The sequence below is a fragment of the Ursus maritimus genome, unplaced genomic scaffold (genome assembly GCF_017311325.1).
Source record: "Ursus maritimus isolate PB19 unplaced genomic scaffold, ASM1731132v1 scaffold_9, whole genome shotgun sequence".
NCBI lineage: Eukaryota > Metazoa > Chordata > Mammalia > Carnivora > Ursidae > Ursus > Ursus maritimus.
Genome location: NW_024427107.1, coordinates 75,636,158 through 75,654,488, shown reverse-complemented (window position 1 = coordinate 75,654,488; position 18,331 = coordinate 75,636,158). Strand labels below are relative to the sequence as shown.

Sequence of the window (18,331 nt, the reverse complement as noted above, 5' to 3'; positions counted from 1 at the left end):
GGTGTATTCATCCAAAGACTGACCTGCCCTCTTGGAAGAAGCAGCTCGGAGATGCCCCACTTGGTTGATGCCCTATATCTGGCAACCAGTCCTTAATCATAAAATACCAATACCCAAGAACTAAAGAACCTTGCTGAGTGCCACGTTCCTCCTTCCTCCTCCTTCTTCCTCTTAGATCAAGGCCTCGTTCAGCCCACCTGCCTTCTCTAGCATCAGCCTTGAGTCCAAGAATAGCAAGACGAACTTGTACTGTTGTAAGCAAGGCTTTGAACTTATTTTTCCTGTTGTGATTACATCCAGTAAGTGGCCATTTGCTTTGCATACCCATTTTACAGATGAAGAAACTGAGGCACCGGGCAGAGAAGGAGAGCAGAGATGGGCTTGAAATGGCTATTGTTGTCTGTCCCTGATGCATCTTCCATGACAGAGCGATCCCCGCTACTCCCAATTGTTAACTCACTTTCCTATCACCTCTGCTCCGTGAGGCTCCCTGCCTGCAGACACCCTCCTTTATTCATCTTTGTATCCCTGTTTATTCAAAACATGCCTGGGACAGGGAAGACACACCTTGAGGGCTTGTTGAGTAAATGGTGGGGCCTACCCCTCAGTGTCAGGCTTTGACACCTGGCTCCCTGCCTCTCCTTCGAGACCTGATCTCCCCTCTCCCCTCTCCAGAACCTAAGTCTGCCCAGCGAATGGCCTCCCAGTTCTAAACTAAAGCTATCCAAAGTTCTTCTAAAGGCTCTAAGCCCTCTCTAGGCTGCCATCTTCAAGTTGTAGGTAAGGCAACCCAAGATCCCCCCTTCAGCTATTTGGGATGATGGCGGGAAGATGGTGGTAGGGCTGTTGAGCACACACCCTGTGCAGATCTCCTAACTAGTTGGGTGGTCTGAGGTTATAAAGATGTTAGCATCTCTTGGGAAGCGTGTTCAACACCTACTATGGAAAAGTGGTGTGGTGCTGTGGGTCTGTGGTTAGACAGCCGTGTCACTGAATCCCAGCTCCGTGTGGCCTTGGCTGAGCTGCTGAATTCCTCTGATTCTCCTTGCATTTTTCCTGTGAAATGATGCACAGTAACTCTGCTAAGGGGTAATGGTGGGCACGAAATGGGGAGCACACACAAAATGCCTACTGTTCTACCTGCCAAATAGTAGCCTGAAGAAGTAGAAACTGTCACGATTGTAGAGGACTCAGCTCAGAGTATAATGCGGTACAGAGTCCACAGGAAGGAGGGGTTCGCTAACAGCAGGGAAGTCAGCGGAGGTCAGGAGGAAGCCCGCAGTGGCTTCACAGGGAAGAGGTCCTTCACCACCGCCATTTTGCCTCTGCAGATGTTGAACAATCCCGAGAAGATAGCTGAGCAGATAAGTAAGGACCTCGCCTGGCTCACCTCCCACCTGATGGCTCTGTGGACCCAGTTCCTAGATACGGTGACTCTGCACTCCCAGGTGACCTCTTATCTCACCCAGGAACATCACACCTTGAGGGTAAGGTGTCAAGTGGTGGAAAATCTTTAATCACACACCAGTGGTCCCTTGAGGGAGCTTTCCAGCAGTTAGTTCGTTGGGCAGAACAGGAATTGGGGTTGACTTCCGTCGCTCCGCCGAGAGCTCTCAGTGCCTCTATGAACGGGTTCGGCCTCTGAAACTTTGGCCTCCGCCATGCGTAAAATACCTGCGTGGGCTACCAGAGGACAGCAGGGGGCATGTCCCAAGTGCTCTGCAAGTGTGTTGGAGAGGTGTTTTCAAATGTGCGACACTGTCCTTGGTGTATTTATCTGCCACCAGCGTGGGTGCCTATGGACAGGTCCTAACACGGAGAGAAGATGTCGGGCTCCTCATTTACAGGGAGAAGACCTAACATCTGGGTCTGCAAAGGGCTTGGTGTATGCATGTCCGTGCCTGGCTTTGCAAATTCTGTTTCCTCTGCATTTACCTACGGTCAAGGTTTTCAAGTGTCTTCTAGTAGAAGAAATAAGACCTACGTAAACAAATTGTAGAAAGCAGTGTAAGAACAGGTTCATGAATATGCATTAAGCTGTGTCCATAAAGCAGCTCGGGGCTAAGAGAGGGCCCCTGTGGAAGTACTGGTTTCAGACCCTCAGCTCGCCTTTGTCAGGTTCCCCTTGGAAAATCAAGGTAATGCCCACCCCGTGAATTAAACTGTTTGCGCGATGTTATTCCTCAGGTCCGGCGCTTTTCTGAGGCCTTCTTTTATATGGAGCACCAAAAGCTCGCAGTCCTGACCTTTCAAGAGAATCTGTAAGTAACCAATCGCATGCCCACGTCACACTGTCAAAGTGGCCACCCAAGACATTCTCGTTCAAAGGCCCTTCCTCCCTCCGTCTCTGACTGTGAAGGAGAGAAATCTGCCCACCTCTGCACACTCGAGCTGCATTTTCTCTGCAGGCAAAAGAGTCAGACAAATTGCCGAGGCGGGAGCTGGCAGGTGGCAGAGAAGGTCAATAGCCAAAGTTTTCTTTTGTTGAATGTTATTATGGTTCTATAGACAGAATCAAGACTTCCTAGGTCCCTGAAGACATCTGTGCTGAGTCTTCTTTGTGAAATGAATTAGAAGCAGGTGGTGTGGCCACAAGCTATGTCAGAAAAAACACAGAACTCGCTGGAGACTTTGCAGTAGTTTCGAAACACATTTAGCATAAGAATGAAGACGGAACTACCTAATTAGGCGGACTGATGAATTTCTAAGTCTGCCTTCCTCCAAAATTAAAGAAAAAAACGGAAACATACTAAAAAAGTCAGAGGGTTAACAAAAAATGAGGTCATTCTCTCGTAGATCTCCCCGGTGGGCAGGAACCGATGGGTCCCTCCAAGACAGGGTGGCCTTTGCTACCCAAGTTCAAGGGGTCCTTTTTGGTTCTGAATGATACACTCACCTCAGAGAACACATGTGGATGGAGTAATGTCCAGTAAGTCCAGCAGGACAAACATTTCAGGCTCATCTGTCACGCAGGACAGACCTGAAGACCTTTCCGCCCTCTGCTTTATAACCTCTCCCTTCTCTCCACACTTCGCCCGGTTGGAAAACGAGGCTGCATTTACAGTTTGCCTCGTGGAATCTGACAGTGAGGGGTGGAAGGACATCTATGGTGAAAATAGCTTGTCTGGAACCAAGTAGTCCTTCACTCACTCACTTCTTCATTCCTTCCGCCCGGCGACTAAAATCAGAAGCATTAGGGTGACAAACGTGAGCAGAACTGTGAGGGCCGCTGAGCAAGATGCTATAAACCAGGACTGTTGCAGGAACCTTCCTGCGTCCCCACAACAGGCGAACCCTCGGTTGCCGGGCATGCTGTGCCCCCCAGGAGCATGGGCACGTGTGGAGGGACAGACACGTAGGCAGCTCCTCTTCTAGAGAAGTTTCGTGGAGATGCTGACCACCCGAGTACAGAGGATATGGTACTTGGCCGACCTGGGTTCAAAACCCTACTCCTCCATTGGCCTTCAGCAGGTCCTTGAGAAAGTGCTGTTCGGTTGCTGTTTTGTTTTTCTTATCCTCCCCTAGTCTTAGTTTCCCTAAAATGGGCAGGGTAAGAGCTGTAAGGACCCAATGAGACATCCGTGCCCACGGAACACACTGTCCGAGCCACAGACGCTGTTCACAAAATGTGAGGTGATGACTCAGACGTTACACGTTGTCAATGGTGTGCGTAGACACTGCGACACCGCGGGAAACAAATTAAAGATGCTGTCCTTGCGGGGCTCTCGTTCTAGGGCAGAAACAGGCATGACGTAAATTGAATTATCTCAGGTAGTGACAAGTAAAGAAAACCCAATCAAGGTGAGGACACAGGACATGATGAGAAGGGAGATGGCCAGTGTCCTCATAAATGTTGAAGGACGAGCTCTCGGGAAAACGGAAACAACATCTCGGGTCTGTAGAGTTTGCTGATTTCCATTGTGTGAAGCCTCCCCCAGTGGTCGCTTTCATGCTGCCAGGATGTGATCTCTGGACACGGGGCCGGGGAGAGATGCTCACAGTTGGCTTGTGCAAGCCGGTGGGACCGCCTCCAACTCAACACTGGGTGTGGAAGAAGGACTGCTTTAGCCACAGTGCTGGGAGACAGTCTTCCCGAGGATGGGATATTTGGGTAGAGCCTGGGGTTATATCCAGCCAGACCTTGATATGAAAGAAGACCAGTCAGAGGGAAAAGCTGGTGTCAAGGCTCCTATAAGGGAACAGGGAGCATGAGGAGTAGCAGGTAGGCAGGTGTAGCTGGAGAATGGAGTGAGCAGAAACGAGAGGGGAGGGAGGCAGGACCAGCGAGGTGGGTAGGGACCAGCCCACGTGGGACCTTATGGACCAGGACGAAGAATTCAGACTTCGTACCACAATAATTACGATTAAGGCCTTTCTTAAAGGCTGGCAAATAGTATGGTGGACAGACCTTATCTCAAACTTACATACATGGTTTGAAATCTTGGTCCTGGAACTTATAAGATTTGTGACACCAGACCAGTTACTGAGGCTCTCTTAGGTTTCTGCTTAGAGGTAAAAAGGAGAGTCCATCCTTCAACAGATATCCACTTTGTGCGGACTATGGGCCTGGCACTCTTGTGGGCATTGAATAGTCAGCAGTGACCAAAACAGACAAATCCCCCCTCTCATGGGGCTTGTATTTTAATGGCGGAAAGCATATGAATGAATACAGTATGCAAGCGCAGTAAGTGCCAGTGAGAAAGCTATCAGTGTGGCGAGAACGGAGGGTGCTTTTCCTTTGAGTTGCCCCCGAAGGGTCCCTGAGAAGACGACATTGGGCCAGAGGTACGGACCGAGCCCTGCAAACACCCAGGAGACCAGAGTATCTGTCTCATAGAGCAGTTGTAGAGGAACGGAGTACTAGTCACTAGTACTACTCACACTATTAACCTGTGAGTTAAGGCCTATACAAGGCTAGAAGCAATATTATTCAGGAAGAAGTAAACTTTTTATTAGGTCATTGAGGATAAGAGGTATGGAACCGAAAGGGGCATTTTATGCCAGATTGAGAAAGTTACTGGAGGAAAGGTACAGAGTGCTATGAACAGAGTTTCATCTCAGATTGAGGCAGCGGGCAGATATGAGGCCGGGCCGGCAAGCGTGGGCCCGCATGGGTGTACCCTCCTGGGAGGTCCGAGCTGGAGAGGGCGGGTGTGCATAGGAGACAGGACCATCCCCCCAAGTCAGCATGGACAAGTGGACAGATAAAGTGGCCCTGGTGACACTCATCTGTCAAGACCCATCCAGTTCAAGCCCCATCTTGTCCAAGCTCAAACTACATTGTTTCTCAGACTGAGGGGGACAGTCATTTAGTATGCTGTGACATCCACATTGTGGGTTTGGGACAGCACTTTTACCTGAAATAGGATAGGATAGGCCAAGATGGAGTAGGGAGTACCAGTAAGACGTATTTCTGAAACGTATTTGCTTCAGTGCGTGTTTCCAGGAGCGTGCGATTATACTGGGTCACCCTGTGAAATGGAGACTGCTTCTTGCCATGGGTTGCAGTGTTTGAAAATGCAATGTTGCAGTGTTTGAAAATGGTTTAGAACTGGCTCGTAGCAAGCGTGTGTTTTATTGTTTCTCTCTTCTGCTTTACCGGTGTCTGGCCTGTGCTTTTTACACAGTGAGGAGGGGCTCAGTTGAGAGCTTCTTGAATGAATGAATGAATGAATGAATGAATGCATGCATGCAGAAGTGTTGATGGGAAGGAAGACCTGTCCTGGGGATTTAACCCCTATAACAAGGACAACTGATTGATCACTCTGCCTTCTAGGTTTTTCTGTAGTAATAACTATAATGCTAATTTTACGAACTCATTCATTTACAAGACGCTGTGTCTATAGTGTTGAACACAAGAGGCTCTCTCCCTTCCTGGTGCTTTGTCTATGAGATGCCTCGGGTAAGAAGCCCAGCTAAGTGCTCTCCCTGCGTTGGCTCATTGAATGCCCGCGCTAACACTATGAGCTAGGAACTGTCTGTATCCTTACTTCACCGAAGAAGAAACTGGGAACACCTGGGCTCAGAGAGGTTAGTTAACTTGTCTTAGGCCACACAGCAAGCATGTGATACACACACAGATCTGCTGGAATCCAGATCGCACACTCCTAGCGTCTTTGCTATGGCTCCACTATAGAGTGGAGAGCCGTTGTCCTAAGGAGCTGAATGTGGATTCCTCAGCATCCAAAATAAAGCATCTGTGTGCTGTTGGCTATACTCCTGGAGTCAGGGAGACGCAGGTGATGAACTGGGCCCCGGATGCGGCAGAGAGCAGGTCTCTCGAACTTGTCTTCCTCCCTTGGAACTTCATGCCCGTTGACTAGCATCTCCCCATTTCCCACCCAGCTCCTGGCCACCACTCCTTTATTTCTTTGACTCTGAATCTGACTATTTTCAATTCCTCCTGTAAGTGGAATCACACAGCATTTGTCCTCGTGAGGCTGACTTCTTTCACTTGCACAGTGTCCCCAAGGCTTGTCCACGTTGTCACATAGGACAAGGTTTCCTGCTTTTTTAAGGCTGAATAATATGCCATCGTCCTGCGTTTTCTTTATCCTTTTTCCGTGCACGGGCACTCAGCTCGTCCATAGCCGGGCTGCTGTGACTAGTGCTGCTTTGCCCGTGGGAGTGCACGGAACTCTTGGAGACCCTGATTTCCATGCTTTGGGATAAATACCCAGAAGCAGGATTGCCAGATCATATGGCGCTTCTATTTTTAATTTTCTGAAGAAATTCCATACTGTTTGCCGCAGCAGCTGTGACGTTTCACGTCCTCACCAACAGGGTCCGGGGCCTCCAGCGTCCCCACATCCTCTCCAGCGCTTGCTTTTTTGTTGGTGTTAAGAATAGCCATCCTAGGTGCGAGGTGACAGAATTGTGCGTGTGCTGTAGAATTTTTAGTCATTTGTTTAAACACATGCTCACATGTGTTTAAAGTACTCGGTCACATTCCCAAAGTTACAAAGTCAAAAAGCCACCTTCCGGCAGGAGGGAATTGCCTGCATAAAGTAACCCAGACCCACCTCTCCAGGACCTCTCCTGCTGCGTGATGGCCACTTGATTAGTCACCTGATTCATTCATGGCTGTGAGCTCTGTAGGTCCAGAATCAGGTTTCCATCCTGGAGATATACGCCCTCGCCTGGGGACTCGGTCCTCCGCACGTGGGTGTCCGATCAGGGTACTTTTTTAATAAACTAAAAACTGGACCAGAAGTTCTGGGTTCAGATGATAACTAAAAAGTGCAGGATTGATTGCAATAAAATTCCACTTAAATATTCAGAGAAAGGTTCACAATATTAGGGAGTTGCTGCAGGCTTCATGGCTTTGAGGAAGAGAAGAAATGCGTTGCTTTTCCTTTTTTTTTTTAGAGACAGGGAGGGGGGAAGGTAAGGGGGAGGGGGAGAGGGAGAGAGAATCCCAAGCAGACTCCTCACTGACCACAGAGCCCAGCTTGCAGCTAGCCCTCCGCACCTGAGATTATGATCTGAGCCAAAACTAAGAGTTGGACACTTAACTGACTGAGCCGCCCACATGCCCCACGTTGCTTTTCCTTTTTGATCATAGGTTAAAATCCAATTGAGAAATAAGAAAGAAATAAAAATTCATATTTCCTATGCGTATTAAAAATACAAGTATAAAATATCCTATATGCATATACATTCAGTATATTTGTTCCCGGGAGTGGAGAATGAGAGAATGTTCCCTGGGCTTGTGTGGAGTTCTGCCGCTATGAGCTGTTCTGTGGGAGCAGGTGACCTTTCTGTATGGCTGAGGATGACATGGGGGCTTCCAGAGGTCAGGCTGCTCTGAAAAAAGCAACAGTCAGGCAGACAGAAGCTGGCTATGTGTGTGTTAATTCTTCTCCCAGAATCACCAGCCCGATAAGGCCCTCTCCTCCTCTGGTGTAAGAGTGACTGAGGGGGCATGGGGAATGATGGAATGTTAATACTCTTCCTTCGTGGGAGGAAACAAACTCACTCCTTTCTGCAAGGACTTGAGAAGGGAATAAACATTTCCTACCATCCCATCTTTTGAATGAGGAGTATCGATGATTTCAAACTCTGAAATCTAACTCCTGCTGGTGGAAGGGTGTTTGGTTCACAGACAAAGAATACGGGGCGTTTTTTATCCTACATGAAGGAACCAAAACTCATGGCTCCTGAGCGAGGGGCACCTATGTGCAAATCCAGGTTGCTGGTGTCCACAGAGTAAGCAATAAGACAGGAAAAATAAGTAGCAATCTGAGATGGTTCTTAATACAAATGCCACAACCTAAGATTCAGACCCTAAGTACTACAGGAGGTTAGAAAAGCAAGAGTAAAGGATACAGAGCTTGAAGTTGTTCTTCCAAAGTACTAATTTAAGATTCCTAGCCATTTAGAAGCTCAGCTCCTGCTCCGCTGGGATGATATTCATAATATCCCACTAAAATAGAACATGACACATGCCCCGATCATACGACTCACGACCTCTAAGCTCAGTGCCCAGACTAGTGGGGCTGGGTAGGTGGCTGGGAGAAAGGAAGAGAGGATGGACAGACAGATGGTGTATTGTCAGAGCCTGCTGGACGTTTTCTGTATGTTTTCTTGGGACCAGGGGATGGGGCAACGATTCTTACCTTTAAAACGCTCTGATACTCACCCAGTGCGTGTGTCCCCAGGATACAGATGCACAGCCAGCTGTCTCTGGACATCCGAAACTCGGAGTACCTCACCACCATGCCCCCGCTGCCCGCGGAGTGCCTGGACATCGATGGCGACTGGAACACCTTGCCAGTTATCTTTGAGGACAGATACGTGGACTGCCCTGCAACAGGTTGGTCTTTGTTCTAGAAAGACTCAAGACTGAGACGTATCAGTGAGTCCCGGTCAGTTGCCCTACTTATGTTCCAACAGCAGTGGAACCAGATCAAGGAAGTAATTTGGCAGCTCACGGAGGAGACGCAAAACCTCCAGCTAAGCTAGTTATTTGAGGTGACCTGTGTCAGTGCAGTCGACAAATCAACGTAACAGAAGGGCAGCTATGTAGGGATCCCCTTCCTGACTCCTTCTGGGTAAAGTCCTACCAAGTGCCTCCGTGTTTTCACCTACGAAATGGGAACCAGATTCTCCCCTTACCATGAGCAGAGGATGGTCACCCTTTCTTACCTTAATGCACAACTCGAATACAAAGTCATTTCTCACTGAACTTCGGTGGCATCCCGTTCGGACTCCTGTGGAGCACTTACTTCATGCCTCGCACCAGGCAAGGTACTGGAGAAAGTGGGTTACGTCCGTGATGGGATTCGTGCCTGAGCAGCTTAGCGTGGGGAGAAAAGACAGCACGCTTGTGCCTATCTGTGTGTTTGTATTCACATCGCGGTCTGTCTTGCTGGGCTGCACAGTGTGGTCAGCTGGAGAGAGCCTGGTGCCCGCGGGGCATTCTGTACACGTTAGTCCTCTGTCCCTCCCACAGCCCCGCTCATGGAAACCCAGAAGCTATCACAGCTGAAGTAGACCCATGATCCCTTAAAGAGCCAGAAAAGAGCCGGCGGGAAGTGTGACGTGTTTTATCTTTTGAACCTTACTAAAAACAAAACAAAACACCTCATAAGCCCAATTTCACAGAGAGAAACTGAGGCACAGTGAGCAGAAGTCCATATTAAAGAGCACGCAGCTTATGAAAGCCAACGTTCAAAGCAGGTCCCTCCAGCTCCAAGGCCCAAGTCTGCCCTGCCGTCTCTTTGTGGGGCGTTTCAAGCCGTGATGCTGGGATGGCCATCATTTAAATCATGGGCCACTGAAATTGCAGAATTTCCGCAGCAGAGATTTGAAAGTCAAGGCGACTTCCAAGGACAGCACAACTTTGTGATGGAGGAGTGCTGCTGGAGTCTCAGCTGTGCCCTGACATCTAGCGTCAACACTGAGTATGACAGCGACAGGGACGAGCACCAGAGATGGCTGCCCACCCAGCTGGTCAAAAAAAGCTTAATACTTTGCACTGAGGCTGCGCGCATGCGTGTGGACATCTTTATTATAGTTATATACTGTAGCTACAGAACACTTGAACAGGTGGGGAAGAAATTTACAATAAGCACCCGAGATCAGACCCTAGGATGTTACTACTAGGCTGCCTTGTGCGTCTTTTTTCCTTTCCATATGAATAGACACCCTAATGGATGCAAATTTCAGTTGTACAACTCGTGCATACAATCATATTGCATATCTTTACTTTTTATAAATCTTCATATCTGCTCAGCCCATCCATTCTGCCACACCTGCTGGGAAGTCAGCCTTGGGCTTTCACGTTCTTCCCAGCTGGCCCTACTCTGCTGCCCTCCAAGTCAGTGCTCTGGACTTAGACGTGGCTGGTGGCCATCTTTCTGGGGCCATCTTCCCCTGCAGGGTCCTCGAAGCCATGTTTTGTCCATCTCTGCTTGTGTTTCAGAAGCAGCATCTCTTTGCAGCTTCTGGAAGGTGCTTGGGACAGGGAACTTGACTGAGTCTGTGCCCCCTGCACAAAGGATCCCATCTTCCCAGAAGGACCTCAAGGCAGTTGCTCTCAGAGGGTTGGCTGTCTCCCCAAGGCTTCTCTCTACAGACCTCTCACCCATCCCTTCCCTTTTCCCAAGACTACTTCCCCACTCAAAACTTTTCTTGACCTTTTTGTTCCTTCACAATGTGCTCTGATGATTCTTTAATCCCAGAGCAAAAGCATCAGCAAATAAAGAACTATTTCCTTTTCCCCCAGGAGTTAGTGGCCTTAATGTAATTTGCAATGAGGTCATCAGATTCGCATTCCCTTGTTTTAGCGTAGTGAAGAAAGGGAAAGAAAAGAGTCCCATTTCCATATTAAAATAGTAATATTTATTCATGGTCTGCTACATTACATGGCTAGATAACTATTGTGTGCCAGACCCTTGCAAATTCTGTCTGTATTGTCTGCGATCCCTCCTCCCAGGTACCCCTCACTCCTCTGTCCCAAGGCAATTGAACCTTTTACCGAAGAGCTTTAGCAGTTGGCCCGACTGCCTCAGTTGGAATCTTTGCTCCAGCCATTAGTGACCATGAAATCGGGCAAAAGGAATTGTAATTTATATTCCATAGACCTCCTGTGAGCAGTGGATGGTTCCATCCACAGAAGACGTAGGAATGAACAGCACAAAGGAAGTTATGAATTTATGTCAGCTGATACCAGTCATTAGGACTAAATCCATTCTCTCAGAATTAGATCTTCTGCTACTCTCATTTTTCCGTAGCTGTGGTAGTGAAGCTAGCGTTGCTATTTTGACAGTCTACCTCCTCCCTGGGCTTTCTGTGTCCTGTCTTAAGCTGTCCATGATAAATCAGAGGCATCTTTCATTTTTGTTCCAAGAACCTGCCAATCCCCCTGTTGCCTGTAATATAAAGACCAGACTCCGCATTCATACAGGGCGTTCAGGTCCACCCATATTGTGGCTTCCCTCTGCCTGTCTAACCCCATGCCAGCCTCACACCCCCGGTTCACTGTTGCTCCATCTCCTCGGGATCTAACTGATACCTGGCCAGACTGTGCACCCCAGGCTTCTGGGCCTTGGCCCTTGCTGTTCTCTTGGCCTCATATGACTTGTTATCTCCATCTCTGAAGAACCCAGTCCATATTCCCCAGCATACAGCCCACATGCTTTAGGTAGGAGAGCCAACTGTACTGGACTTTGTATGCTTCCCAATATTTTGGAAATCCCTTAGAGACAGAGACTAGTTCATTATTATAACTGATCCCCACTTCCCCTCTCCCTAACCCGTGGCCTAGTGCAGGGCTTTGGGCCCAGGCTCTGCCAATGCATTATTCATGGATTAAAGAACATTGATGTTGTGGTTTTTTCCAACCAATATAAACAGTTCGTGAGAGTAAGTCTTTGTTCTGCTGTGTTTCTGTTCTATTCTCAATTCATTTTATAAACACAATTCCCTATGCGGCCGCTGTGGTATTAGCCGTGGGCACACTGGGATACTCACACAGCACAACTCTTCTCTCCACTGGGGATGGGAAAAGCACAGGTGGATTGTTGTATGGTGGTGGTGGTGTTAGAGTATGTGTGTGTAGAGGGGACACTGGGAATTTGCTCAGAGAACATCTAACCTGCTGTTGGCTATGGGAAAATTCCCCCAGAGGGAGGGACATTTGCTCAGTCTCTCAAGATCCAAAGAACATATCCACGTAAGGAAGAGACCCATTCTTTCCTGATCTTTGTTCTAATCTTTGACCCAGTCGTGAATTTCACCCCAAGGTGTGAGCTGGTGATGTGGTTTGTAAGTGTCTCGGTGGCTCACTTCATAACCTCCAATAGTGCTTATATTCCTTTAACTTCTATGAAAGCCATTTGAAGGATTTAAAAGTTGTAAATAAAATAAAAGCCCAGTCCCCTCTTTCTTTGCCTGGTGTATGTAGAAATTGAATAATGTATCAGATGGCTTTTCTAAGAGAGCTGTGGTACAGACAGACATGGGAGACAGGTGTTTTCTTCCACTTATGCTTTATTAGAAGGGAGAGAAAGAAAGAGAAAGGGATAGGGAGGAGGGACAGGAGCAGGAGGAAGAGAGAAGAGAAGACAAAAGAAAAGAGAGAACAGACAGAGACATAGGATGAGAGAGAGAATAGTTTACCCTGAAGAAAAATAAGAGAAAGAAGGTCATGCTTTGACCCCGCCATCCTGCCGGGAAGAGCAGAGTGACCTGGGAACCTCTGTGGTCTGAATGCCATGCAGGATAATTGCCCTGGTGACAGAGCTCAAGCTTGGAGGGTCTCTCTGCTGAAGGCAGGAATCCGTCCTCCCCACGTGTGACAGTTCATATCATGACTGTCCTGTGAGCTGTGTCTATGAGGCCTGCTGGTTTTGCTATGAATCTGCCCACACTAGAGTTGAGGAAAGTGAGCTTGAATGGGAAAAAAACCAACTTATAAGTTCTTTCATTGTCCAAGGCCTCACTGCTGGTGGCTGCTGGTGTCAGGACCGGAAAGAAGGTCTCCTGGCTCCAAAGCTCGCTCTGCAGTGTAAATACAATACACGATATAGAGAAATGCTTTAGTATTTATAAGTAGTAATTGTTAAAACTGTTTTGATAAGTAAAAGGCAAATCATGAATTATAATATTTGACAGTTTTGCATTAGTGCAAGTTGATTCTGACATGAATTACCTGGTGTTAGGTCAAACAGGTTAAGGGCACAGCCTCTGATAAGACTGCCCTCATGTCAGACACAAGCTTCGGGGTTCCTAGGCCACCTCCCCTCCCGACCAACTGGCTACCAATTTGGGTTCCTACCACCCCCTCCAGTTTGATGATTTGCTGGAACAATTCACAGAACTCAGGAAAGTGCTATGCCTGTTATTACCATTTTAATATAAAGGATATAAATAAAGACCAGCCAAAAGAAGACACCTGTAGAGCAAGGTCTGGAAGGGTCCCAAACATGAAGCTCCCATGCCCCCAGGACTGGTCATCCTGGCAAATCAATGTGTATTGCCCACCAGGGAAGATTACTCAAGCCCCAGGGTCCACAGGTTTTACTGGAGTTTCATTATCTAGGCATGGTTGGTTGAATCATTGGCCACATGATTGAACAACTCTCTACAGAGTTCACACTGGTACTACGTGGCTCAAAGTCCCGACCAAACAGTTGGTCTTTCTGGCATGGCCAACCCCCATCCTGAGTCATCGCCTTAGCATAAACTATTAAAGGACTCATCATGAGTCACCTGGGTAGTACAAGCTTTCAAGGCCCACCACCAATAACAAAAGACCATTCCATCACTTGGGAAATTCCATGAATTCAGAGGTTGTTCCCCAGGAACCAGGAACAAAGTTCAGCCAATTCTTTTATTTATTATACAGTCAGGCTTTTGGATAGTTTGTGGACATAAGTTCTTAAAGTACAATACATTTTTCTTTCTTCTTTTCATAGGGCACAATTTGAGCGTTTACCCTAATTTTGATGTTCCAATGACAAATCCTGCAATAATGGATCTAAAAGACAGAGAAGAGAACCCTATTGTAAATAGAAAATCACCTTTTAGGGAAGACCTTGCATTGCCCACCATGAAACCACCCCAAGTGGACTCTGATGAGGATGTTATTAGCTGTCGAGAGCCAGATGACAACATAACCACACCAAAACATGCAGACATGTGCTCCGAATCTCAGGTGTACCTGACAATTGGTGAATCCCAGAACAAAGCAGGTTTGCCTGAAGAGGAATGTTGGACTGGCCAGAGGCCTGATGTTGGAACACATCCATCGGCAGATGAGGACCTGCCCCGAAGGAGTCCAGTTCCAGAGGATGGCCAGGCCCTGGCACTCACCTACATTGATGTGAAATCTAGCAATAAGAGGCCTTGCAGTGCTGAACCCACAGTGGTCATTAGTGCTCAGCAGGAGAGTGGGCACTCTCCGGATAACTATGACTTAGACAGAGCTGTGCCAGGCCAAGCAGGTGGAGGTCGTCAAAATACCATCCTTTCAGAGAAAACAATGCTGCATGAGTTAAGTACTCTAGGAAAGGTTGCAGACCAGGAGGGCAAGGTAGTGCTGCTAAGTCTGAAGCTCATCCCCTCGGAGCCCTGCGATCCACTGAACTTGACTTTGAGGGATCCCTTGGATGTTAGGGCTTCCCCAAAGGACCCTCACACCGAGGAGCAGGAGGAAGTGTCGGTGCTCTCTGGGGTCATCAAGAGATCTTCTTCCATCATCTCTGATTCAGGCATTGAGAGCGAGCCAAGCTCTGTTGCCTGGTCCGAGGCGCGAAGCAGGGCCCTGGAGTTACCCAGTGACCGGGAAGTCTTGCACCATCTGGTTCGAAGACATGCCCTGCACAGGAACTCCTTAGAGGGTGGACACACAGAGAGCAATACGAGTTTGCCGAGTGGGATCCAGGCGTCTCTCACCTCCATTAGCTCATTGCCTTTTGAGGAGGAAGAACGGGAGTTGGCACTCACCAAGTTGACCAAGTCTGTGTCTGCACCCCAAATCAGTAGCCCAGAGGAGTCTGCTGAAGACACGGACACCATGCAGCAAGGTGGAGGTCTTGCTGAAAGTCCAGCCGTACCCATGGAGAGCCTAGACTCCCCGGGATCCAGAATCCAGGATGCTGGGGAAGACCATTCCCTTACGCAGGTGGTTTCGGGTGCCGACAGCCAGCAGGGCCCTGGTTACATAGACATCCCCAAAGGTACAGAGAGTCAGTTTGATCCTCAAGGACCTTGTCTTGATGGCAGGACTGAGAACCCTCTGGGTGTTGAAACCAAAGGTCTTAATTTAAAAATACCACGTATCATAGCACTTGAAAACCCTAGGCATGGATCTTGTCCTAGAGTACTAATGGAGACCCCAGAGGGCATGCCTGAAGACTTGAATGTGGGGAAAGATGCTCTTTCTGACAGCAGCATCTCAGATGATGAGACGATCGCCCACCATAAGGTGCCTGAATGGAGCTGTAGGGCAGCTGCTGATGCCAGCGAGCTGGGTTCAGTGAGCGAGCAGAGAAGCTCACCGTGCATCATTGATGATGCAACATTTAGCAAAGGAGCTCATGCTCCTCTGGAGGCTGGATGCGAAGCAGGCACCGTGTGCTCCACTGTGACTCACTCCATTCACTCCCAGGTTTTAGGAAACCAAGAGCCAAGGACAGGCACTTCCGTCATGGCGTCCCACCTGAGCCCTGCGGAGAACTTCACTCTGGACAGTCTGAAAGCCGTGGAGGTTGTCAACCTGTCTGTGTCTTGCACTGCCACGTGTCTCCCTTTCTCGTCTGTGCCCAAGGAGACCCCTGCCCGGGCTGGATTCTCTGCTAAGCAGACCCCATTGCCCATCACTCATCAGCCCTTGGGTTCCTTTGGAGTTGTCTCCACCCATTCCAGCAAGTTGGAGGAAGAAGTCAGTGAAAGGATGTACAGGTAAGCTGACCGCTGGCTTACCCACCCCAGCATGGTCTTAGATTCCCCACATACTGCTCAGGGTCATGCATACTATTTCAACATTGAGATAAGAGTTATTTCCCGATTGTGATAAAGTTATTACATTTATGTCCTACAAGTCAGAGATACAGAATAGTAGAAGTAAAAACTATCAGCAAGCCCATCTCTCAAATGCAGCCACTGCATAAGTTCTTCTGCAGTCTTTTTGTACGCATCTCTATTCTATTTTTCTTTTGCAAAAATAGGATAATTCTGTACAAACTAAGGTTTTTTTCAACGTAATATATTGGGAATGTTTCTATACTTTTTAATTTATTTTTGCATTATTATTTTGAAGTTTAAACCATATTCCATTGTATAGGTGTACCATGATTTATGAACAAACTCCTTTAGAGAGGGACATTTGAGATTTCTTTGAGCTTGTATTATGATCAACAACTCTGTTATGAATGTCGCTATACCTCTGTCTTTGCCTGTTTTGAGAGGGCGGTTCTTTAAGGGCCTTTGCAAGGAATCTTCATCAGATTTGCCTCCTCAGTCCCTTAGTGTGGTTCTTACGCCCTGTCATTCTGTCTGCAATGCAGGAATCCATCCCTTCATCCTTGTGTTAGGTTTGTATTCAGATTGCTCCCTCATCTATAAACTGTATGTTTGGTTAAGTGTATTACAGAATCCTTTCATTACTCTTCTGCAAGATGCTGAAGTTACATATTAATGACACCCACGAAAGAGATTCACAGGCAGGCCAACCTTGGACCCCTCGCTTTATAAAGAACATTAAGTACCTAGTAAGCTCATGGCATCAGTTTAATAAATAGACACGCACTGTCCAATGCCTGGCTGTGATGTCTTGGCTGTTATGGTCCTTACAGCCTAATAGGGAGACGGAAAGATGAGAGGAGTGAACAAGGGTAGTTGGGTAAACAGGAGGGTTCCTGTGTGCACACAGCCGAATCAGGAGGACCCGATCTGACTGGGGATAGCAAGCATACATAGAGACGGGGGCCCCGGGGAAACCTTTTAGATGTGACTGCAGAGCAAATATGAGACACAGTAGTGATGGAGATGATGGGGATGGTAACGGTGGTGATGATGGTGATGATGATGGTGGTGATGATGGTGATAAAGCTGGTAATAGATCATATTTTTTACTATTTAATCAGTTTTGAGTACTGTTCTAAGCATTTTGCGTAGACTATGTCACTTAACACGTAAAATAACTTTATGAATTAGATAATGGTGTATTCCCCTTTTACAATTGAGGACCCCATGCAGAGAGGTTAAGTGGTTGGCCCACAGCTAGTAAGTGTCAAAGCTGAGATTCTGACATTAGCAGTCAGACTCCTGAGTCCATGCTCTTAATCACCACCTTGTCTGATAATCGGGCAAAGATTGTGATAACCCGGTGGGAAGCGCATTTCAGACAGACCTGAATGCATCAAGGCACAGAAGTAAGCAAACTTCCTTGGTAGGGGAATCCTGAGAACTGTGTTCTCTCTGGAAGGAAGCAGGTGAAGGCCAAGTCTTGGTAGCCCTGTGGGCCACTCTAAGCAGCTTTCATTCTGGGGAGATCTTTTCTAGGATGGCACGGATCTTTGGAGCTGATGGGCATCTTCGAAGTCCGATTGCACGCAGGAAGCACATAGCAATCTGCAGAACCTAAACCACACAAAACTTTTGCTTTTTCTCAACCAGGAGGTTGAGAAAAATCTTCCCTCGCCAGCATCTCCTGAGGCCTCGTATTCTGCCTTTGCTGCTCGCCAGTACTTCCCTGTTAGATGTTCATCACTCCCACGTCCCAACCAGCTCAGCTCATCTCCTGCTCAACGCAGCATGCGCGGTGCGGCTTCTGATTAATTAGTGTATTCTCCAGTTTTTATCAGGCCAAAGAAAAATTTAAAAAAGAACTGAAGATTGATGGATTTCTGTACAGTGACTTATCTGTACTAGCTTCTGATATACCGTATTTCCCACCAGAGGAAGAGGAAGAAAATTTGGAAGATGGGATTCACCTGGTAGTCTGTGTCCATGGCCTAGACGGTGAGTCCCAAAAAGGTTTCGTCCTCAAAGTTCTGTACTATAGACAGTTTATAACACTTATGAATGAATTTAAGTCAGGTAGTTGTTCAACAGTGTTATTAGCAGCCAGGGGATGGCGGCGTGCTGGGTCTAGGGAAATGGTCTGGCCGTGGTCCCAAGGAAGAGATCTCTCTGGCACAGAAATCTGTCGAGTAAATGGCATTCATAAATGAATGCAATAATGCAGTGAAGGAATAAATGGAATAAATAAATAATGGAACGAATGAAGAAATGGAGGGAATAATTAATAAAACTAACAAGCAGAAATGAAAGAATGGAGCAAATGGGTGGGTGGATGGGGGGGTGGATTATTGGAGTGAAA

At 47.7% G+C, this 18,331-nt stretch overlaps 1 protein-coding gene across 1 annotated transcript in view; it reads left to right on the top strand.

The window, feature by feature from the left end:
* Positions 1 to 18,331, top strand: part of FAM135B (family with sequence similarity 135 member B) — a 179,489-nt gene that overhangs the window by 146,622 nt on the left and 14,536 nt on the right. Inside the window, exons 9-13 of the mRNA XM_008684168.2 lie at positions 1,332 to 1,487; positions 2,188 to 2,261; positions 8,661 to 8,815; positions 13,923 to 15,909; positions 17,804 to 17,970. Coding sequence (XP_008682390.1) covers positions 1,332 to 1,487; positions 2,188 to 2,261; positions 8,661 to 8,815; positions 13,923 to 15,909; positions 17,804 to 17,970 — 2,539 coding nt within the window. The remainder of the gene's footprint in view (positions 1 to 1,331; positions 1,488 to 2,187; positions 2,262 to 8,660; positions 8,816 to 13,922; positions 15,910 to 17,803; positions 17,971 to 18,331) is intronic.